Source organism: Nomascus leucogenys, chromosome 24, assembly GCF_006542625.1.
Source record: "Nomascus leucogenys isolate Asia chromosome 24, Asia_NLE_v1, whole genome shotgun sequence".
Classification (NCBI taxonomy): Eukaryota; Metazoa; Chordata; class Mammalia; order Primates; family Hylobatidae; genus Nomascus; species Nomascus leucogenys.
In genome coordinates this window covers 8565108-8586201 of record NC_044404.1, presented here as the reverse complement: position 1 = coordinate 8586201, position 21094 = coordinate 8565108, and the positions used below count along the sequence as shown (strand labels likewise).

Here is a 21094-nt window from a genome sequence, read left to right as displayed (position 1 = left end):
AAAACCCCACCAAGATGAAACCCAGCTGGGCACATAAGATCCCCATGGTGAAGAAACAGAGAGTCCCAGGGCAGTGTGGACGCTCCATTTGGCTAAGGGTCCAAAGAAAATAACAAGTCCAACATTTAATTCTTATCTTTCTGGGTATTTCTTGGGAAGAAGTTCATAAAACTCCCTTGGAAACTGTCCAAGGAGAACGCCCTTTGCTCACTGGCTATAAAGCGGACTGAACGGGTAGATTTCTTCCACGGGTGGCAGTGCTCAGGAAGAATGTGAGCGAGGACGTGGGAGGCTGACCCCTAGCCAGCTGCACCACAGCCTTACCGCCATTTGATGAGGGTCTGGATTAGGGTGGCATAGCCCTGGGCAGCGGCCAGGTGGAGGAGGGTCATTCCGCGGAAAGTCTTTGAGTGGATCAAGTGCTTGGACTTCGCCCAGCAGGCTCGGCTCATCATCTTCTCGCATACCACGACCACACGGCTCTCAAAACAGCTCCCCAAGGCCCCAGTCCCAGAAGCACACTACCACGAAAAAGAGCACGTTACGACCTCAGGACTAAAGGCCCTCGACCCCATCAGCGCTTCGATGTAGGGGAAACAAATGCTTTACGATCAGAAACTCACAACGGAAAACATAAAACACTGAAAATAAAGAAACATTGGCTGGGCATGCTGGCTCATGCCTGAAATCCTAGCACTTTGGGAGGCCGAGGTGGGAGGATTGCTCGGGAGTTCGAGACCAGCCTGGGAAACATGGTGAGACCCTGTCTCTACAAAAAGTACAAAATTTAGGCTGGGCATGGTGGCTCATGCCTGAAATCCCAGCACTTTGGGAGGCTGAGGCGGGCAGATCACATGCAGTCAGGAGTTCGAGACCAGCCTGGCCAACCCTAACCCTAACCCCACGTCTACTAAAAATACAAAAATTAGCCAGGCGTGGTGGCGGGTGCCTATAATCCCAGCTACTCGGGAGGCTGAAGTGGGAAGATCACCTGAGCCTGGAGAGGTCGAGGCTATAGTGAGCTGTGATTGCGCCACTGCATTCCAGCCTGGGTGACAGAGCGAGACCTTGTCTCAAACAACAACAACAACAAAAAAACCCAAGCCCCCAAGAACCATCCACGAAATTGAGACTAGAATGTGCTTAGCTTCAGCTCAGTAGCACTTCCTCTGAAGTCCACAGCTCTGAAGACACCAGTCTATCTATTAGGGCTGACACTCTGATTAGGAACTTCATGCCGATTCTTCTTAGGGAAAGTGTACACAGCCTTAAAAAAAAAAGTGGTTCTAGCCTTCCTGTAGGCAGTAAACTGCTGTGAGACAGTGGAGCAGAGTAGCTTTCCTAATGTTTCCACTGGCGGGTATAGCGGCTCTTTCACTCTCTCGCTTCTTCTTCTTTTTTTAATTTTTTCTTTTTTGAGACAGAGTCTCGCTCTGTCACCCAGGCTGGAGTGCAGTGGCATGATCTTGGCTCACTTCAACCTCTGCCTCCTAGGTTCAAGCGATTTCTAGCTAATTTTTGTATTTTTAGTGGAGATGGTGTTTCACCATATTGGCCAGGCTGGTCTCAAACTCCCAACCTCAAGTGATCTGCCCGCCTCAGCCTCCCAAAGTGCTAGGTTTACAGGCATGAGCCACCGCGCCCAGCTTCTTGCTTCTTCTGAAGGAGAATTAGATCACTTAGATGCGGATTGTTTTTTCCTTAAAGTAATGACTAAAAGTATCCAATAATAATCCAGTCCTTTGTGTAAAGTAAAAAGGATACTGAGAAAAACATTTAGAGATCTTGAAATTTAAGTGTATTAATAACAATAAGGGCTATAGGAAAGAGAAGTTTACTAATTTTAACCACATGGGTTACTTCCTATGAACCAGTTGTAACGGAAGAAAAATAAAATCAAAGTAACTTCAACAGCTTATCTGAGTCTCTGTGATAGCAATTTTATGTTTAACACTCCCCCAAATAAATGGCACTTCTAGGCTAATTTGTATCTCTGGTGTTATTTAAAAAGCACTTTTTTTTTTCTGGCAATAAACTCCATAAGCTTTACTTACTACAGAAATACTATGGCTCCTCGCTGATTTTTATTTTTAAATGTGGAAAAATGCCTCCCAAAATAAAAAAGGCAGATGATGGGATTGTTATCTCAGCCTCATCAAAGCTGTAAAAACACCTACAGGAGGCCGGGCGCGGTAGCTCACGCCTGTAATCTCAGCACTTTGGGAGGCCGAGACGGGCGAATCACGAGGTCAGGAGATCGAGACCATCCTGTCTAACATGGTGAAACCCCGTCTCTACTACATATACAAAAAATTAGCTGGGCGTGGTGGCGGGTGCCTGTAGTCCCAGCTACTCGGGAGGCTGAGGCAGGAGAATGGCATGAACCCGGGAGGCGGAGCTTGCAGTGAGCTGAGATCGCGCCACTGGACTCCATCCTGGGCAACAGAGCGAGACTCTGTCTCAAAAAAAAAAACAAAAAAAACACCTACAGGAGCAGAGTTAGGTGATCCCAACATGCCGCAAACTGACCTTGACTCAAAAGGCCAAGGCACAGCCATTCTACACACACCGGACACATTCATGAGCACATGGAAATGGCCAGAGTGAACGAAACGGGAATTTTTTTTTTTTTTATATTAAACAAAAACAGCCATGTCTCTATCCTGCATGGCAAACACAGACGTTTACTGAAGGCAACTTAAACTGATGAAAGGATATTCAGTAGTGGTTAATATGGGATGAGATTCTAGGCCAGTTGAGTAGTGTTTGAGCCAGTTGCACAGTGGTTGAGCTTTAAAATGACATTACGTACCATTCCTTTTACGCCACTTTTGTTGGTGAAAGGAAAAGTATTTTAAGGAGATCTCTTATGTGAGCCATGAGGTAAATTAAACAATGATTACTTCTTTTATAAAACTCAGTACTATCGGCCGGGCATGGTGGCTCATGCCTGTAATCCCAGCACTTTGGGAGGCCGAGGCGGGCAGATCACCTGAGGTCGGGAGTTTGAGACCAGCCTGACCAACATGGAGAAACCCCATCTCTACTAAAAATATAAAATTAGCCGGGCGTGGTGGCCCATGTCTGTAATCCCAGCTACTCAGGAGGCTGAGGCTGGAGAATCGCTTGAACCCGGGAGGCGGAGGCTGCAGTGAGCCGAGACTGTGTCACTGCACTGCAGCCTGGGCGACAGAGCAAGACTTCATGTCAAAAAGAAAAAAAAGAAGCCTATCTTAGCCTTAATAATATTTTACTGTGTGCCAAGTCGTTTCTTTCCTGCTGATTTCTGAAGACAGGGGAGCAATATGAAAACGTGAGGAGGAAGGAGGCTAGCTTTTTTGGGTGTGGCATATGATGCTCTTTTAACCTATTATTATTTAAAATATGACTAAACTTGATATTTATGAGGTTCATAAAACCAAAAATATTCACCTAAAAACTTAACTGTGTAAAGGAAATTGTCATTTGTCTTGAAGAGAAAGAGGGGGCATTATTTGAGGTTTTTTTTTGCAACGACTGAGTAGTGGGGATAAGAAATACCACCAGTTCCTTTAAATTTATCTCTAGGGTCCCCTGAAAAATAATTTCTCCCTGGGAAACTTCCCCAAAATGAACTTCCTAAATGAAATGTATATAAAGCCTTCAAGACCAATGGGACTCTGAAACAATGTTTGGTAATTTACTTGTACTTGGCAATATCATACATTCTTCATGGAACTTACAGAAAGTTTGTGAAAGACATTGTAATGTATAATGTCATTCTACACTGAATCATTACATAAACACTTTCTCTGGGCTCTTTTCATACTGACCTTGAGTTTATAAAAGGCTTATCAATTACTGAATTCAATTATGTTTTATACCTATACTTAAGATAGGGATAAAATACAGAATAGAAAGTAGGAAGATTCTAAATTAATTCTGAACCCCAGCAGATCTAAGTCACCATCTGGCCTTTTTTTTTTTTTTTTTTTTTTTTTGAGACAGGGTCTTATTCTGTTGACCAGGTCAGAGTGCAGTGGAGTGATCATGGCTCATTGCAGCCTCAACCTCCCGGGCTCAAGTGATCCTCCCACTTCAGCCTCCTGAGTAGCTGGGACCACAGGGATGTACTACCACGCCTGGCTAATTAAAAATTTTTTTTTTTTATAGAGACAGGGTCTCAGTATGTTGCCCAGGCTGGTCTTGAACTCCTGGGCTCAAGCAATCCTCCCGTCTTGGCCTCCTATAGCGCTGGGATTCTAGGCGTGAGCCACCACGCCCAGCTGGCCTCTATTTTTCAATTGGTTGTCCTTAACTCCCACTGCCCTGTAATTTAGTAGTGAATTCTGAGATTAACAGAAATAAGGATTAGGGGGGTAAACAACTGAGAAGCTCCACATTCCAAGGCTTCTTCCATACTGCACAGATTATAATGCTTAAAAGCACAGGTACCATAAAGTACTCCCTCAGGCCTTCTGCCTGAATCCAGGGATAGCATCAGCACAGAGAAGAGGCCTGTGATCCATCCACTGTCTCGCCAATCCATAAACATGAAGCGAAATGGGAGCTGACCATCAGCACCGCCTCGTACCTGCGCCTGGCTCCCTCCATTCCCGCTCCCGCTGCCGCCTCCACTGCTGCCGCCTCCGCTCGCCTGTTTGTGCTGCTGGGACCCCGTCATCTCAGCCATCCTCCTCTCCATCTGCTCCAGTCGTTCCAGGATGGACATCCTGAACTGGTTATCTAGGGCAGAACAGGAGGAAGAGTGAGGTTGTGTTCTGGAAGAAAAGCAGTCAACATGTGGTCTCGCCAGCCTTGCGGGACCAGCATCCAAATGCTGTCTGTAACTTCACCAAACCAGAGAGGTCTCTGCAGGCCAGAGTTCCCCAGCACGATCGTGAGTCTGTCACCTCACACAGGATGGTGGCATCTTCAGCAGCCCAAAGTTCTCGGATAAAAGACCAGAAAATCTCTTTTTGTCAAAGATCAAAAAGAGGTTCAGGTTCCTGCCCCCCAGTTTCTTTGTCAAATTCCCCAGTGGAAACCCTGACATGAGATCTGGTAGAGAGCCCTCTAGAGCAAGCAAAATAAATAAATACAATTTAAATTAAACTAGTAGAAGAAAGCAATCACGGCAAGAAAGGAAGGTATGTTAGACAAAAAAAAAAAAAAAAAGAAAAGAAAAACGGGGGGGAGTATATCTTTTACCAAAACACTGAGTTTTTATAAACAAATTTTCTTAAAACTTTATTTCCTGAGCCAAGCTCTAGCTTTTATAATTTATTTCAGGAATAGCATCATTCAGTGCCTGAGACTATTACACCCTTTTTTGTTTTGAGACAGTCTCACGTTGTCGCCCAGACTGGAGTGCAGTGGTGTGATCTAGGCTTACCTGCAACTTCCACTTCCCAGGCTCAAGCCATCCTCCCACCTCAGCCCCCCAAGTAGATGGAACCATAGGTGTGCACCACCATGCCCAGCTAATTTTTGTTTTTGTTTTTTTTTTGTAGAGATGGAGTTTCACCACGTTGCCCAGGTTGGTCTCGAACTCCTGGGCTCAAGGAATCAAAGTGCTGGGATTACAGGCATGAGCCACCGCACCCAGCCACATTTCTTTTTTTTTTTTGAGACAGAGTCTCGCGGTGTCGCCCAGGCTGGAGTGCAATGGCGCAATCTCGGCTCACTGCAACCTCTGCCTCCTGGGTTAAAGCGATTCTCCTGCCTCAGCCTCCCAAGTAGCTGGGACTACAGACGCCTGCAGCCACACCTGGCTAATTTTTGTATTTTTAGTAGAGATAGGGTTTCACTATGTTGGCCAGGCTGGTCTTGAACTCCTGACCTCGTGATCTGCCCGCCTCAGCCTCCCAAACTGCTGGGATTACAGGCGTGAACCACTGCGCCCAGCCCCACATGTCTCATCAGAGACAAACATAAATAGGTACTTCACTTCTACATCAGAGAAATAACAGGAATTACTGTTGGAGCTAGGATTGAAACTCAAAGAGAAAACACGTTGTGATTCTCTACCACTTTACTAAGATTAGAACACATCTCTCCACATTCCTGCATTTACACACACGTGTGCACACACACAAGCACACACGTTAGAACTGGGTCACCTATCCATGTACATAAGAGGAGTTAAATCGATGTTAAAATCAATCATGCCCATACTCGCTTCATCTATCTATCTATATATATACTTATATGTCATAATATATGACATATACATCATATATATGTTAAATATATATATATATATACAGAGAGAGAGAGAGAGAGAGAGAGACTTTGAGATGGAATCGCACTCTGTTGCCCAGGCTGGAATGCAGTGGCATGATCTTGGCTCACTGCAACCTCTGCCTCCTGGGTTTAAGTGATTATCCTTCCACAGCCACCCGAGTAGCTGGGACTACAGGCACGTGCCACCATGCCCAGCTAATTTTTTTTTGCATTTTTAGTAGAGACAGGGTTTCACCATGTTGGCCAGGCTGGTCTTGAACTCCTGACCTCAAGTGATCTGCCCGCCTCAGCCTCCCAAAGTGCTGGGATTACAGGCGTGAGACCCCGCGCCTGGCCACACTTCACAAATTTTAAGGAACACTGTGCCAAATATTCAATAGCAAAGAGGGGAGGTCTCTCCCTGCTCTAGCACAGGCAGAACTTGGTAAGTGAAGAAGACAGGATAATGTAATAAGGAGGGATGGGATGGGGACAGAGTTTAGATAAGTCAGGAAAGGTAACACTTCGAGTTTAATCAGAATGATGAGAAGGAGCCAAACATGTCCAGAACTGAGGCCTGGTAATAGCACATGCAAAGGCCCTGGGGCAGGGCTTTCAGGGAGCAGAAGACCGTGTGGCTGGAGCACAGAGGGAGGGAGAGCAGGAGACAATAGAGCTGGAGGTGTGCAGGAGCCAGACAGTGAATGGCTGTGCAGAGCCCTGGCTCTGCCATATAATTGCTGTGTAGCTTTGAACTTAGAACAAAACCTTTCATGCCTCCGTTTCCTCAACCCTTAAATGGGGACAGTAGTTATACCTACCTCAGAGGGCTGTTAATCTATGTAAGTGCTCAGAACATGATAAATCCTAGGTTAGTGTGCTTGCCATCACCATCATATTTAGACAAATGAAGTCAATGTCTGTGGAAGCTGACTGAACAGCTGTGACCACATATTTCTCCTCCAACTGTTGAGAACATAACTATTTTCAAAATACAGTCATCTGAATCATGCAAAGGGATAATCTGGAGAAGAAATATTTTATCACCACTCCTTACCATCCTGACTATAAATTCCAAGACTAGTGAGCAAAGCGTACGGCGGTTCCATGTGAGAGAAAACAACAGGCAGAGATAGCACTCACAGAATGCTTCCTGCACACCAGGCACCACTGCGTCACTGTGCAGATATTAACTCATCTACTCTTCACAACCATCATGTGAGGTAGGTGTTATTATCCTCATTTTCCAGATGAGAAAACTAAGGCACATGGAGATAACCCATCTGTCTGGCCCCAGGGCTGGGAGTATAACCAGATATGCCAAGAAGAAGGAAGGGTGATGGGAAGAAAAGATGCACAGGCATGAGGCAGCCTTACCAGAAGGAGACAATATTCTCACTCTCCAGAAAGCTTAGCTCTACTCAAAAGACAGTCAGTCAATACACAGTCAGCAGTTCAGTCCTCACTTCAGATCAAACTGATTTTACTTTACTAAAACACAAAAGCAAGAGGAAGCCTGCTTTTTAAGAATCTTGATATTATTTTCTGGCCAGGCACGGTGGCTCACACCTGTAATCCCAGCACTTTGAGAGGCTGAGACAGATCACTTGAGGTCAGGAGTTCAAGACCAGCCTGGCCAACATGGTGAAACCCAGTCTCTACTAAAAATACAAAAAAGCTAGCCGGGTGTGGTGGTGTACACCTGTAGTCCCAGCTACTCAGGAGGCTGATGCAGGAAAATCGCTTGAACTCAGGAGGTGGAGGTTACAGTGAGCCGAGATGGCACCACTGCACTCCAGCCTGGGTGACAGAGTGAGACTCTGTCTCAAAAAAAAAAAAGAAAAAAAAAAGATTCCTCATATTATTTTCTAACAAACTACTTCCAGGAACAACGATGCAAGAAAGATACTTCCTCTTTTAAAGCGAAAAATAACATCTTCCTCCCAATTGCACAACTATAGATGGACAGACACAGGCAGACTTGGAGGATCCCGCCGCTAAGTGTCTCACTCAGTGGCAACTCCCCGCAGGGAAGTAACTCTGAATACACGCTGTGTGGGGTAACCTGCACACGGCCGTTCTCATCCTGTGACCACCAGCAGAAAACACAAGATGATTACAGAGGTGGCGCTGGTGTCCTTACTCCAGATGCCATGCCTCTCCGTTAGAAACCTGAAATCTTGCAGATCACAGGTCTCTTCCATCTGAAGTCTAAGAAGTTGACTCTTCAGTTAGAGTTCAGTTCCAAGCAGCATGGCAGTTGCCCTTTGCGGGATATTATAAACTCCCCTGCTTATTCCTAATGCTGCTAAGCCAGACAACCATTTTTCTCAGAACCTATTCAGAGACCGTCATGCATCCCATTGAAATGACTTGACTGAATTTTAAACCTCCATAGCCACAGATCTGTGATTTCTTCTGCAAGTCTACAAATCTTGCATCTGGTTAACGAGTTTTCAGTATCCATTTCACTTGTTCCAGAACTGAGTGGCCAAGATCAACATCCCGTAGCAGACAAAGGGGCAGAAAAGCACCAAAGGCGCTCTCTGAGCTGTGGTCAGCCTGGAGCGAGCCTGCCTGCTGCCCGTGGAGGTGGATTTGTGCTGCAGTGCGCTGCAGTGCAGTCCCCGCATCAGCTGTCCCCTGCCCATCCCCCTGCCAAGCACAGACACTGCAGAAACAGACCTTCCCTGACATCACTGAGTCAGGCCCTGCCCACGGCATCGCCCGGTCAACCCCTCCAACAGTCACAGTGACTCTGTGTGTGCCACAGAGGTGACCAGCTTTTGTTCCCCAGCTGCATTCCCTGTTGCTATGCCATGAGTGCATGATATTAAGCTGCTCTGAGAAGCACTTCATGAAAATACTCAGAAGCAATTATGCGCCTCTTAACAAAATCATATCATGCATAATGGCATCTCTGAGCCTCTCAATTCCAAAGGGGAAGGGAGTGATAATTAAAATAAAAAACCAATCTCAAATGCAAATGACTGAGCTGGCACCCAGAGAGTGAGGTCTGAGGTCTGTTGAACTGTGCTGCTCAAGTTCAGAGAGACTTTCTCCTCACATGTCCTTTCCTCTGCACAGGGGCAGGGCCCAGCTCTTGGGGTTGTAAGGCTTAGATGGATACAAGGATGGTCTTTACATCTCCACACTAGCAAACCAAAAGCAACACCTTTATGCTTATTTTGGTTTTACAGCTTTATCAGGATAATTAAAACACTGTGAAATATTTGGCAAATTGAGAGCTGTGCATTGCTTTTACTGTATGCTGTGTGTGATTACGGGATACAGGGAATATAATTACTTAGAAGCAAAGAAGAATTTCTGATTATATTAGAGTAAAAAAGTACATTTGAAAGATTCACTTATTCATGCACAAATATTCACTGGAGCACCTACTATGTACCAGGCAGTAGGGAGTACTTAGAACAGCAGTAAAAAATATCCTTGCCCTCTTTTGTTGACCAACAGGTAATTTCTGCAGCCCGAACAAACCTGGAGTTTTAAATTAATACAAGGCAGAGGCCGGGTGTGGTGGCTCACACCTGTAATCCCAGCACTTTGGGAGGCCGAGGCGGGTGGATCACAAGGTCAGGAGATCGAGACCATCCTGGCTAATACGGTGAAATCCCGTCTCTACTAAAAATACAAAAAATTAGCCGGGCGTGGTGGCGGGCGCCTGTAGTCCCAGCTACTCAGGAGTCTGAGGCAGGAGAACCCGGGAGGTGGAGCTTGCAGTGAGCCGAGATCGCGCCACTGCACTCCACCCTAGGCGACAGAGCGAGACTCCGTCTCAAAAAAAAAAAAAAAAAAAAAAAAAAAAATTAATACAAGGCAGAGAAAGGGGAGTAGGAATAATGCATAGATTTAGGGGGCTGATGACTTTGGTCCTAGTTCTCACCCATGATGCTTAAAACAAAGACAACAGGGTCAGCTTTGAGGGCTTCCAAGTGGATGTCCTTAGGACAGTCCGAGTGGAGCGGCTGAACTACTCCATCAGGAGAAAATTCTGCACAGAAGGAAAGTTACAAGTGTAAGTTTCCAAGGGCACATGAGGCTCAGAGGTGGCTCAAGGCCACAGGAGGCTCCAGAGGTCCCAGCAAAGAAAGCCAGCTGCTCTAGCTCCGCTTCCTGCCTGGCAGTTCTGAGATTTTTAGTTCTTATCCTGAAATATTAGGCTATATCCGTCGCACCGGAAGAACAAGTTCCTGCTTCATCACAGAACAGACACTCTGTACTTGCTGCGGCAAATGAACTCTGGGCAAAGGTATGGAAAAGAGGTGCACAGAGGCCTGTTTGTAGTAACACAGCTTGGCCTCCTGTTGAAGACATGAGGATGACAGACGCATAATCCAGAGACAGACACGACCATTCTAAGCATTTTACCCAAGAAAATAAAAATTTACATAACATTTCTACATATACATGCTTCGGTAAAAAACAGTATAAAGAGCCACCTACTTAGAGCCTTCTAGGTATCAATACAAACTTCACCAAAGTTAGTTGCAATGATACCCTACCTTCGAGTGGGAAAAATGATAGAACTTTTGTGGCCACATAGAAGGCTATAAATAAATACATATAGTGTATATCCTGCGGGGTGTATAGGTGAATGTTAGACCCAGAACTATACTGAGCTATCAGCCATGTCCTCCCCAGCGAAACTATAAACTTTCCGAGGGCATGGAAGAGCAGGGCAGAGTAGGAAAAGGCAAAAGCAAAAAAAATCCTTTGACAGACAAGGAAGTATCAAATGATACAAAATAAAGTGTCAATTGGGCTGAGGCTCCCCAACTCTTAACCTCCCTGGGTAAGTCCCATAACCCCTGGATCTAAAGACTCAGGCAAAGTGAGCTCTGAATAATGTCTTACTTCTGGTGCAGAACCTCTGGGTGTGAGTCTCAGCTTCCCTTCCAGTGGCAGTCTCTGCGCGTGACCCACCTGCCTGTTCCCTGCTAGAGGCCGTGTGCTGTGAGTCTGTGTGTGTGACCTACCCGCCTGTTCCCGGCTGGAGGCCGTGTGCCGTGAGCCTGTGTGTGTGACCCACACGCCTGTTCCTGGCTGGAGGCCGTGTGCTGTGAGTCTGTGTGTGTGACCCACCTGCCTGTTCCTGGCTGGAGGCTGTGTGCTGCCCTAGATGGGGGCTTCTGCTCATCCCAGTGACCATTCCTCTAGACCAGAGGTTCTCAAACTTTAGGAGGGCTTCTTCAGACAGACTGCTGGGCCCTATTCCCAGAGTTTTGGTCCAGCAGGTCTGAGTGAGACCCAGAAGTTGCATTGCTAACAAGGTCCCAGGCAGTGCTGATGCTTCTGGTCTAGGGCCACAATTCAAGAACTGCTGCCCTAAGACCCTGGCCTGTTTCCACAGTAAAAGAATGACTCCTCTCTCCTTCACCCAAGTGCCTGTTAAAGAATGATCCCAGAACCACCTGCTCAAACAGAAGCAGAGACTCCTACCCAGCATGGGTACGTGAGGCATCACCTCATGTGAACCGTGCCAGAGCCATCCACAGTAGCTCTGTCGACAATAACTGGGTGCACATTTTCTTCTCAAGCACCCCACCAACTCAGACCAGGCAATACTTGAAAACGATTTAAAACCCAGCCACCTGCACTGCTGTCTGCAATGGATCAAGCACTCCTCTGCCATTCCCATTGCATCTGACCTCTTTATTACTTTGTCCTTTACTCAGCTGACAACATGGGCTGTCTTTCCAGGTGTCTGTCTCCACCTCTCATGTTTCTCTAAAGCAGACTATTTTCCTGAATGGTTCCAGGGAATGAGGAAGGACACATTCACCTTCATGCAGTAGTTCCTTCCTGCTACCTTCCAGACATGCACGCGTATGTAAATCCCCGGACAAAAACTCAGTCATTCTGATGGCTTTTGTAGCAACCGTCTGGCTCGTGATTCATTCAAAGCTTCTCTTCATGAACCTCTTCTCCCTGCACTCCTTTTTTGTGGAAGCAGCAGTTTTAGCCTGGGCAGCTCTGAGACAGTGCAAAGAACACTGGAGTAGAAATAAGAGCCCCAGGTTTAATCCTGTCACTGTGTGACTTTGGAAAAATAATTTCCACTTTGCACCTCAATTTTCTCATCTGTAAAATGGGGATATTTATATATATCTCTCTCTTCTTGTTTGTGAGGATGAAATAAACTAATACATGCAATCTTTTTTTTTTTTTTTTTTTTGAGACAGAGTCTCACTCTGTCGCCCAGGCTGGAGTGCAGTGGTGCCATCTCGGCTCACTGCAACCTCCACCTCCCAGGTTCATGCCATTCTCCTGCCTCAGCCTCCCAAGTAGCTAGGAATACAGGCGCCCGCCACCATGCCCGGCTAATTTTTTGTATTTTAATACAGATGGAGTTTCACCGTGTTAGCCAGGATGGTCTCGATCTCCTGACCTTGTGATCTGCCCACCTCGGCCTCCCAAAGTGCTAGGATTACAGGCGTGAGCCACCGTGCCCGGCCCATACATGCAATCTTTTGAAGGAATATGGCTCTGTTATGCCTGAGCTATTATTAGACTGGGGCCTTCTGCCCAGCCCCATCTATGGGAGCATGGTTAAAAAAATTAAACATTTTTTTGAGTAATTTTAGATTTACAGATAAGTTGCAAAGATCGTAGAGTTCCCATATGCCCCTCACTCAGTTTCCTCTAACATGCTATCTTATGTAACCATGGCACATTTGTCAAAACTAAGAAACTAGTATTGGTATATTAGAGCTATTAACTAAAGACTTGAATCCGATTATAGCACTTTTTCTATGAATGTCCTTTTTCTGTTCCAGGATCTAACCCAGGATCCCACATTGTGTTTAGTTTTGAAGCTTCCTTAGTGTCCTTGGATCTGTGACAGTTTCTCCATATTCCTTTACTTTTCAAGATTTTAACAGTTTTAGGCCGGGCGCAGTAGCTCGCGCCTGTAATCCCAGCACTTTGGGAGGCTGAGGCCAGTGGATCACCTGAGGTCAGGAGGTTGAGACTAGCCTGGCCAACATGGTGAAACCCGTCTCTACTGAAAATACAAAAATTAGCTGGGCGTGGTGGTGGGCACCTGTAATCATAGCTACTTGGGAGACTGAGACAGGAGAGTTACTTGAACCCAGGAGGCAGAGGTTGCAGTGAGCCAAGATCACACCACTGAACTCCAGCCTGCCAGTCTGGGTGACAGAGTGAAACTCCGTCTTCAAAAAAAAATTTAACAGTTTTGAAGAATACTGGTTAGGTACTTTGTAGACATCCCTCAATTTAGGTTTGCCTGGTGTTTTCCAGTCCTTAGACTGGGTTCTGGGTTTTTAGGAAGAGTATCAGAGGTGAGGCGCCCTGCTCATCACATACAATCAGAGGGTACAATGATGTCCTGGTGAGGTCAGCCTCCATCATTTGGTTAAGGCAATGTTTGCTACATTTCTCTACTGTGAAGTTACAATTTTTCTCTTTCCAATCTTTGGAACTAAGTCACTAAGTCCAGTCCCAACAACAAGAGGGTAACTAAATTCCACCTCGCAGATTGGGGAGTATCTACATATATTATTTGGAGTTCTCCTGTAAGGAAGATTTGTCCTTATTTATTTATGTATTTAGTCAATCACTTACTTATATCAGTATGGACTCCTGCACATTTATTCTAAACTTTGGGTCACAGTCTGATACTGTTATTTATTTTGTTGCTCCAAGTGTTCCAGCTTTGGTCATCAGGAGCTCTTTCCGGCTGACCCTTGTGCCCCTCTGACGTGCCCTCATCCTTTTTTCTTCCTTTTAGCACTTCCTTCCTTTCTGGCATTACAAGATGCTCCAGATTCATCTCTCATTTCCCCTGTGCCAGTCCTAGAACTGTCCATTTCTCTAAGGAGTGGAGCTTTGGTTCTTTTTATTGGAGAATGGTATTTAGAAACGAAGATCTGGGTGCTGAGCGTTCATTGCTATTGAGGTATCACCGCTTCTAGGCCTTCTCGATGGGCAAAGCTAGGAAATATACATATGTATAGTATCTATGTATGTACACTTATCTATAGTTATTTCTGTATCTACCTGTATACACACTAATGTAAACATGAGTTCCTACTGATGTCTCTGTGTCTAATACAGCACTGCAGTGTTTATTAGAGCCTTCTGAGGGTATTTTTTTTTTAGAGCTGCGGTCTTGCTATGTTGCCCAGACTGGTCCTGAACTCCTGGCCTCAAGCAATCCTCCTGCCTGCCTCAGCCTTCCAAAGTGCTGCAATTACAGGCATGAGCCACCATGCCCAGCTGGCATTTTAAAAATAGATCAAATGATGATGAAAGTAACTGTGTGTGTTACCTAGCTGTAATAAACTGACATATGAAATGCTGAAAAGAAACCTTATTGATATATTAAACTAAAAAAAAAAGAGACCTTCAGGTTTAATTCCTATATCTCAAAAGTATAAGCATAGGGTATAGTATAGTAGTATATTCATTTACCCTATTATACTTCAATTCTTAGTTTCCAACAATATTAGAAAGCATAAGCATAAATAGAAATAGACTCATAATCCCAGAATAGCTTTGAGTATTACAATGATCAAGAAGATGAAAAAACTCTTGCAAACAATAACTGGCCCAAGGGTCAAGGAATGGTTAGTTGGGGCTTCAGATTCCCTTTTCTTTTGCCGGGTCGACCCCATCCTAGCCTCTCCATCAGGGCTGTTCCACGAAGTGTCACACAGCACAGTCATGGGACATCTTTTCCTCTTTCTCTGACAGGGATTCCTAACCTTCAAAGGGACTCACTTTAAAATGTCCCAAGTTAATATTCACTTAAATGTTTAAAATTCCTTAGCAATGTTTTAAAGACAGAGACAATTTCATGAAATCAGACACCCACAGTGTGTTCTAAGTTTAGAAGGGCTGGGATTTGCTGCTGTAAAAGTGGAGAATCCCGAGTGTCTGGGCATCTGCTGTGAGTGAGAAAGTGTCTACGCCAGGAAACCAGCTCCTAGCCAGATTTCCCAGGCCCTCAGGCCCCAGCAGCACCTACTGCTTCCTCTAGATTTTACACAACTCACTTTCAATCTGCAAATCTAATCAGTTTTCCTGGTTGTACTGAGCAATACACCAGGGGGTGGTTCCTGATATTTTATCAGATAATTTAGTTTAAAAAATTAAGTCCCTCCTCTGGCCGGGCGTGGTGGCTCACACTTGTAATCCCAACACTTTGGGAGGCTGAGGTGGGCGGATCACCTGAGGTCGGGAGTTCAAGACCAGCCTGGCCAACATAGTGAAACCCCATCTCTAATAAAAATACACTGCACTCCAGCCCGGGCAATGGAGCGAGACTCTGTCTCAAAAATAAATAAATAAATAAATAAAGTAAAATAAATCCCTCCTCCTGAACATACAAAATAAAATGTAAACTCTTTGTTGTGACACAGAATGGACTGTTCTTTACCAACTATCCCAGGCTACGTTTATAGGATTCTCTCATAACTCAATGTTACCTCTGGGCCTCTGCCGAGGCCAACCTTTCTCCTCATCCACCTGGTGAACTTCTTAACTCTTCAGAGTGTGGCTCAGACATCACTCCAATATTATTAATAATAATAATAGCAGCTACTGGACATCTACAGTAAGCCAGACATTCTACATGGATTATGTCTAATCCTCAAAATGACTCTGAAAGAAAGATTTTCCCCTTCATTTTCGGATGAGGAAGCTGATGCTAAGAAAATTTGTTACTTACCCAAGAGCATACCACTTGTAAATATCAGGGCAGAGATCTGAACACAGACTGGACTCCAGACCAATGTTCTTTCTGCTGTGCCTGGTAAACCTTCCACATTTTGCCCTGGGTCCTAACAGCACTGAGCAAATGAAGGGATAGTTCGTTTCCTACGTGTCATTCCTGCTAGAGGCCAGAATGTGAGCTTTTTGAAAGCAGGGACCTTGTCTTGTATCCCTAGCACCATTCAGAAAGTGAGTGTGTGTGGAAAGGATTCTTTTCTAATTTAAGCTCCTGGAAGCCTATTTATTGATGAGGTCATCCAAACTCTGGGGCAAGAACCCTGAGCAGCCTCCGCTCCCCACGGTGCAGTCCAGGTGGCTCATATACCAGTGAGCAGCTTTATCACCTGTCTAGGGGCAAGAGAGGATGGTCAAAGTGATCCAAGGCCAGCAGAGCTGACTTGGAAAGCAAGTGTCTGCCCGGCTGGCTGCCATCTGCTTTAAGCTCAGGGAAGGAAACCACGCAGCTACAGTGAAGACTCTGGAAGCAAGGCTGGGAATGAGCTGACTTCTTCGCAGGCACACACTGGAACTTCCCAGCAGTGTCACTTTTCCATAGCCACTGAGTTTCGCATGAAAAATACCAACCCCTAACTTTGGCCTGGTGGCTCACACCTGTAATCCCAGCACTTTAGGAGGCTGAGGCGCGCGGATCACTTGAAGTCAGGAGTTTGAGACCAGCCTGGCCAATGTGGTGAACCCCGTCTCTACTAAAAATACAAAATTTAGCCAGGCATGGTGGTAGGTGCCTGTAGTCCTAGCCACTCAGGAGGCTGAGGCAGGAGAATTGCTTGAACCTGGGAGAGGGAGGTTGCAATGAGCCGAGATCGCACCACTGCACTCCAGCCTGGGCGACAAAGTGAGACTCTGCCTCAAAAACAAAACAAAACAAACAAACAAAAACACCCAACCCCTAACTTTGAGATGTTCCCCCTTTTCAAGAGAAAAATGGACTATTTGGAATACAAATGACTGGCAGCCCCCCTCAATGAAAGGAGTGGCTTTCGTTAGTTACCAAGGTGTTTAACAAGTCAGCCAGGTTCAACTGTTGTATAAACATGAGGTTTCGATTGGGTTAAAGAAAAGAAACACCTTCTAGAACAGCCCCAGAAAGTGTCCATGAATATGAATGCCTGCACATCAGCTAATGAATAATATCGGCAAACATGAGAACTTGTTATTACGACTGCTGAGCTGAGCCACCTCAGGTCTTGTTGTCAGAGGAGAAGAAAAAGTTTTGCCTTGGCAGGTAAGTGAATGAAGAAGTAATCGTCAAATACCATCTGCTATTTTAAAACACGTTATTTGTAGCTCAAGTGCACATGTGCTCTCCCACTGCCATCCATCTCTCATTCCACTTACAGCCCTTGGCTGCCCTGGCAGGGAGAGCTGAGGAGGCAAAGGAGGCATGCCTGCAACTATTTCTGTAGAGCGCTGTGAGCGCTGCTTAGGAAGTCTCCTAAATTTTTTAGGAAGCTCAGAAGGACAGGGAAAATGAAGTCACTTAATTCCCTCCCAGAATAAATGGGGCCACGAGAGTATATTAAGCTGCTCCTCCCTGGCAAGCCGTTTAAGATGTCCAAGTGCAGAGGGAAGGGTAAGGGCCGGGTGGAGATAAGGCACAAACTGTACCACTCTGATTTTCCAAAGCAATGGCTAAATTTAGCCGTAGAAAAAACCGCCATACTCCACTTTTTAAAAACTCTCCGACGCTGTCTACCGAAACACTAGAGCTGGCAATGAGCAATGCTGCTTAGGCCTTCTCCATTTGTCATAATTCTGCATCCATACTTCTTCTTCCTGGTCTTTGTTTTACACTATCCCCATATTCAGTCTTGGATTCCTTAAGAAAAATCATTCAGCATGCTGCCAAAACAACGGACCAACAGTGATGAGACAAAATGTTACAAGGGCAGCAAAGCAAACTGACAATCATTTCTCATTTGAAATCTTTCAATACTAGAGTTAGGGGTGTCTCGGGGTGAAAATCTCAAACCTATTCTCCAAGGAACATTCAGGCAGCCACATCACAACACAGCCTCGGGCACCGACGGCACCTCCACCATGCAGGAGCCAACTCTGCTGTCAGTGAAGTAACAAATCCAACTAAAGACAAAGGTAGTAAAACTGCAGCTAATTAGCATGAAGCACAAAAGAGATTTGGAACTCCCATACAGATTCTGCACTCACCTTTAAAGAGTCTACAAAAGAGAAGAACATCTTAAAGTCAGCTAACTTTGCAGAAAGCAACAAGTTTGGAGCACACTGCCTCAACAGTTTCAGTGCACAGTGAAAATCAGAAATATTATAAACAAGAATTGAGACATTCTAAAGTAAGACTAGTGAAATGAATGCAGAAGAACGGAGAAAGCATATTACTCCTAAGACTAATGAGGTCTTGCCGGGCGCAGTGGCTCACGCTTGTAATCCCAGCACTTTGGGAGGCCGAGGCGGGTGGATCACAAGGTCAGGAGACCGAGACCACGGTGAAACCCCGTCTCTACTAAAAATACAAAAAAATTAGCCGGGCGTGGTGGCGGGCGCCTGTAGTCTCAGCTACTCGGAGAGGCTGAGGCAGGAGAATGGCGTGAACCCGGGAGGCGGAGCTTGCAGTGAGCCGAGATTGCGCCACTGCACTCCAGCCTGGGTGACAGAGCGAGACTCCGTCTCAAAAAAAAAAAAGACTAATGAGGTCTTTAAAAAAAAAAAAAAAAAGTGCTGGCCAGGCTCATGCCTGCAATCCCAGCACTTTGGGAGGCCGAGGCAGGGGGATCACCTGAAGTCAGGAGTTCAAGATCAGCCTGAGAAACATAGGGAAAACCATCTCTACTAAAAATACAAAAAATTTTTTTTTTTTTTTTTTTGAGACAGTCTCGCTCTGTCGCCCAGGCTGGAGTGCAGTGGCGCAATCTCGGCTCACTGCAAGCTCCGCCTCCTGGGTTCACGCCATTCTCCTGCCTCAGCCTCTCCGAGTAGCTGGGACTACAGGCGCCCGCCACCACGCCCGGCTAATTTTTTTGTATAAAAATACAAAAATTAGCTGGGCATGGTAGCATGTGCCTGTATTCTCAGCTACTCGGGAGGCTGAGGCAGGAGAATCGCCTGAACCTGGGGGGCAGAAGTTGCAGTGAGCTGAGATGGTGCCACTGCACTCCAGCCTGGGTGACAGAGCGAGACCCTGTCTCAAAAAAAAAAAAAAAAAAAAAGTGCTGTAATGAGACTTGGAGATGAACAATAAATGATCTAACCTGGACACGAAGGCGTGATTTAAATGGGTTATATAAAGGAAAATGGAAAATGAAAATCCTAACACTTGAGAAGGGAAACTGCAAAGACAGAAACGACGAAGTGTGCAGGAATTGTCAGGAGGTATGGATACAATAATTAAGCACCAGCGGATTGTTCAGTGGCGCCCAGCATGATCAAAACACCACTTGAAATCCTTGGGGAAGAACTATGGAGAATCCAGCCAGAACAGACTCATTCCACAAATGTTTATGGAATGCCCACTGTGTTTACGGAATGCCCACTGCTAGCAAAGACTGTGCCAAGGCTCTAGGGAACTAAGGGTGAACAAGACAACTCAAGTTGTTAGCCACTGGGACTGCAAAAACCCAACACGATATGAGTCTTTGTCTCCAGCAACTCAATCTCATACACATGAACGTAAAGAGAGACTGTGTTGGCTCAGGCCAAGGACTACGTTCATCCCAGTCACTGCTGCATTCCTGAGGCCTAGCAGAAATTCCTGGTGCACAGTAGGCCCTCTGTAAATATTTATTGACTAAATGATTTAATTTCAACTATTGGAAATATACAATGTGAACTTCAAGAAGGACAAGGTACAGAATAATATGTACAACAAATATTTGTTTCCACGAGTCATTTCTATGATGGGCTTTTTTTCAGCCAAGTTATTAAAAGCAGCTCCTCCATGGCCACCTTTTAGCTAATACGAATAATATCAGTTTTTATTTTTTTATTTTTCTTTTTTAGACAGGGTCTCACTTTGTTGCTCAGGCTGGAGTGCAGTGGTGCAAACATGGCTCACCACAGCCTCTACCTCCTGCCTTAGCCTCCTAAGTAGCTGGGACCACAGGCATGCACCACCAAGCCTGGCTAATTTTTTGTATTTTTGGTAGAGGTAGGGTTTCACTATGTTGCCCAGGCTAATCTCGAACTCCTGGGCTCAAGTGATCCTCTTGCCTCAGCCTCCCAAAGTGCTGAGATTACAGGTGTGAGCCTGGCCTCAAATTTTTTTTACATGGACATAAATTGTACGTATTTATTGCATACAACCTGATGTTTTGAAGTATATGAACGTTGTGGAAAGATGAAATCTAGCTAATTAACAAATGTACTACATAGTAATGCACTATGTACAAATGTACTTCGGAGTACATTTGTTCATTAAATAATGACACAGCTATCATTTTTGTGGTGAGGGCATTTAACGTCTACCCTCTTAGCAATGTTCAGGAATATATCATGATGAACTCGAGTCACCAGGCTGTACAATAATCTCTTGAACTGATTCCTCCTGTCTATCTGTAAATACACATTCTCTGACAAACATCTCCCCAACGTCCCCATTCCCAGCCTCTGGTAATGACTATTCTATTGTCCACTGCCATGAGATCAAATTTTTAAGACGCCGCCTAGGAGTGAGATCATGTGGCATTTGTCTTTCTGTGCCTGGCTTACTTCACTTCACAGAATGCTGTCCATATTGAGCTCTGATGTTGGCAATGGCAGGATTTCATTCTGTTTTATGGCTGAATAGTACTCCACTGTAGACACGGACCACATTTTCCTTACACATTCATCCACAGATGGACACTCAGGGTGCTACCGTATCCTGGCTATTATGAACAGTGTTGCCATAAACACGGGAGTGCAGATCTCTCTCTGACATCCTAATTTCATTTCCTTTGGCTACAGACCCAGTGGTGGGATTGCTGGATCCTCATTAGTTGTGCCAAGCTCATTCTGCATACATTATTTAGGACTGCTGTTGGCAAGCCTTGGCTCTCAGAACTAACTGTAGGGGGACCATCTGCACAGACGGTCCTAACTGTCTTGCTAACTTGTGAGAGTTAAAGCCCAAGACGTTCCAAAAATATGTATTTTTCTAAAT

At 45.4% G+C, this 21094-nt stretch overlaps 1 protein-coding gene across 29 annotated transcripts in view; it reads right to left on the bottom strand.

Moving 5' to 3' along the window:
- The window catches only part of CAMTA1 (calmodulin binding transcription activator 1), a 976509-nt gene that overhangs the window by 32625 nt on the left and 922790 nt on the right, over nt 1-21094 (bottom strand). For all 29 annotated transcript variants that reach the window (XM_030805184.1, XM_030805179.1, XM_030805180.1 and 26 more), the window contains 2 exons: nt 4574-4725; nt 325-521 (listed from right to left, as the gene is read on the bottom strand). In XM_030805184.1, the coding sequence (XP_030661044.1) occupies nt 325-521; nt 4574-4725 (349 nt within the window). The remainder of the gene's footprint in view (nt 1-324; nt 522-4573; nt 4726-21094) is intronic.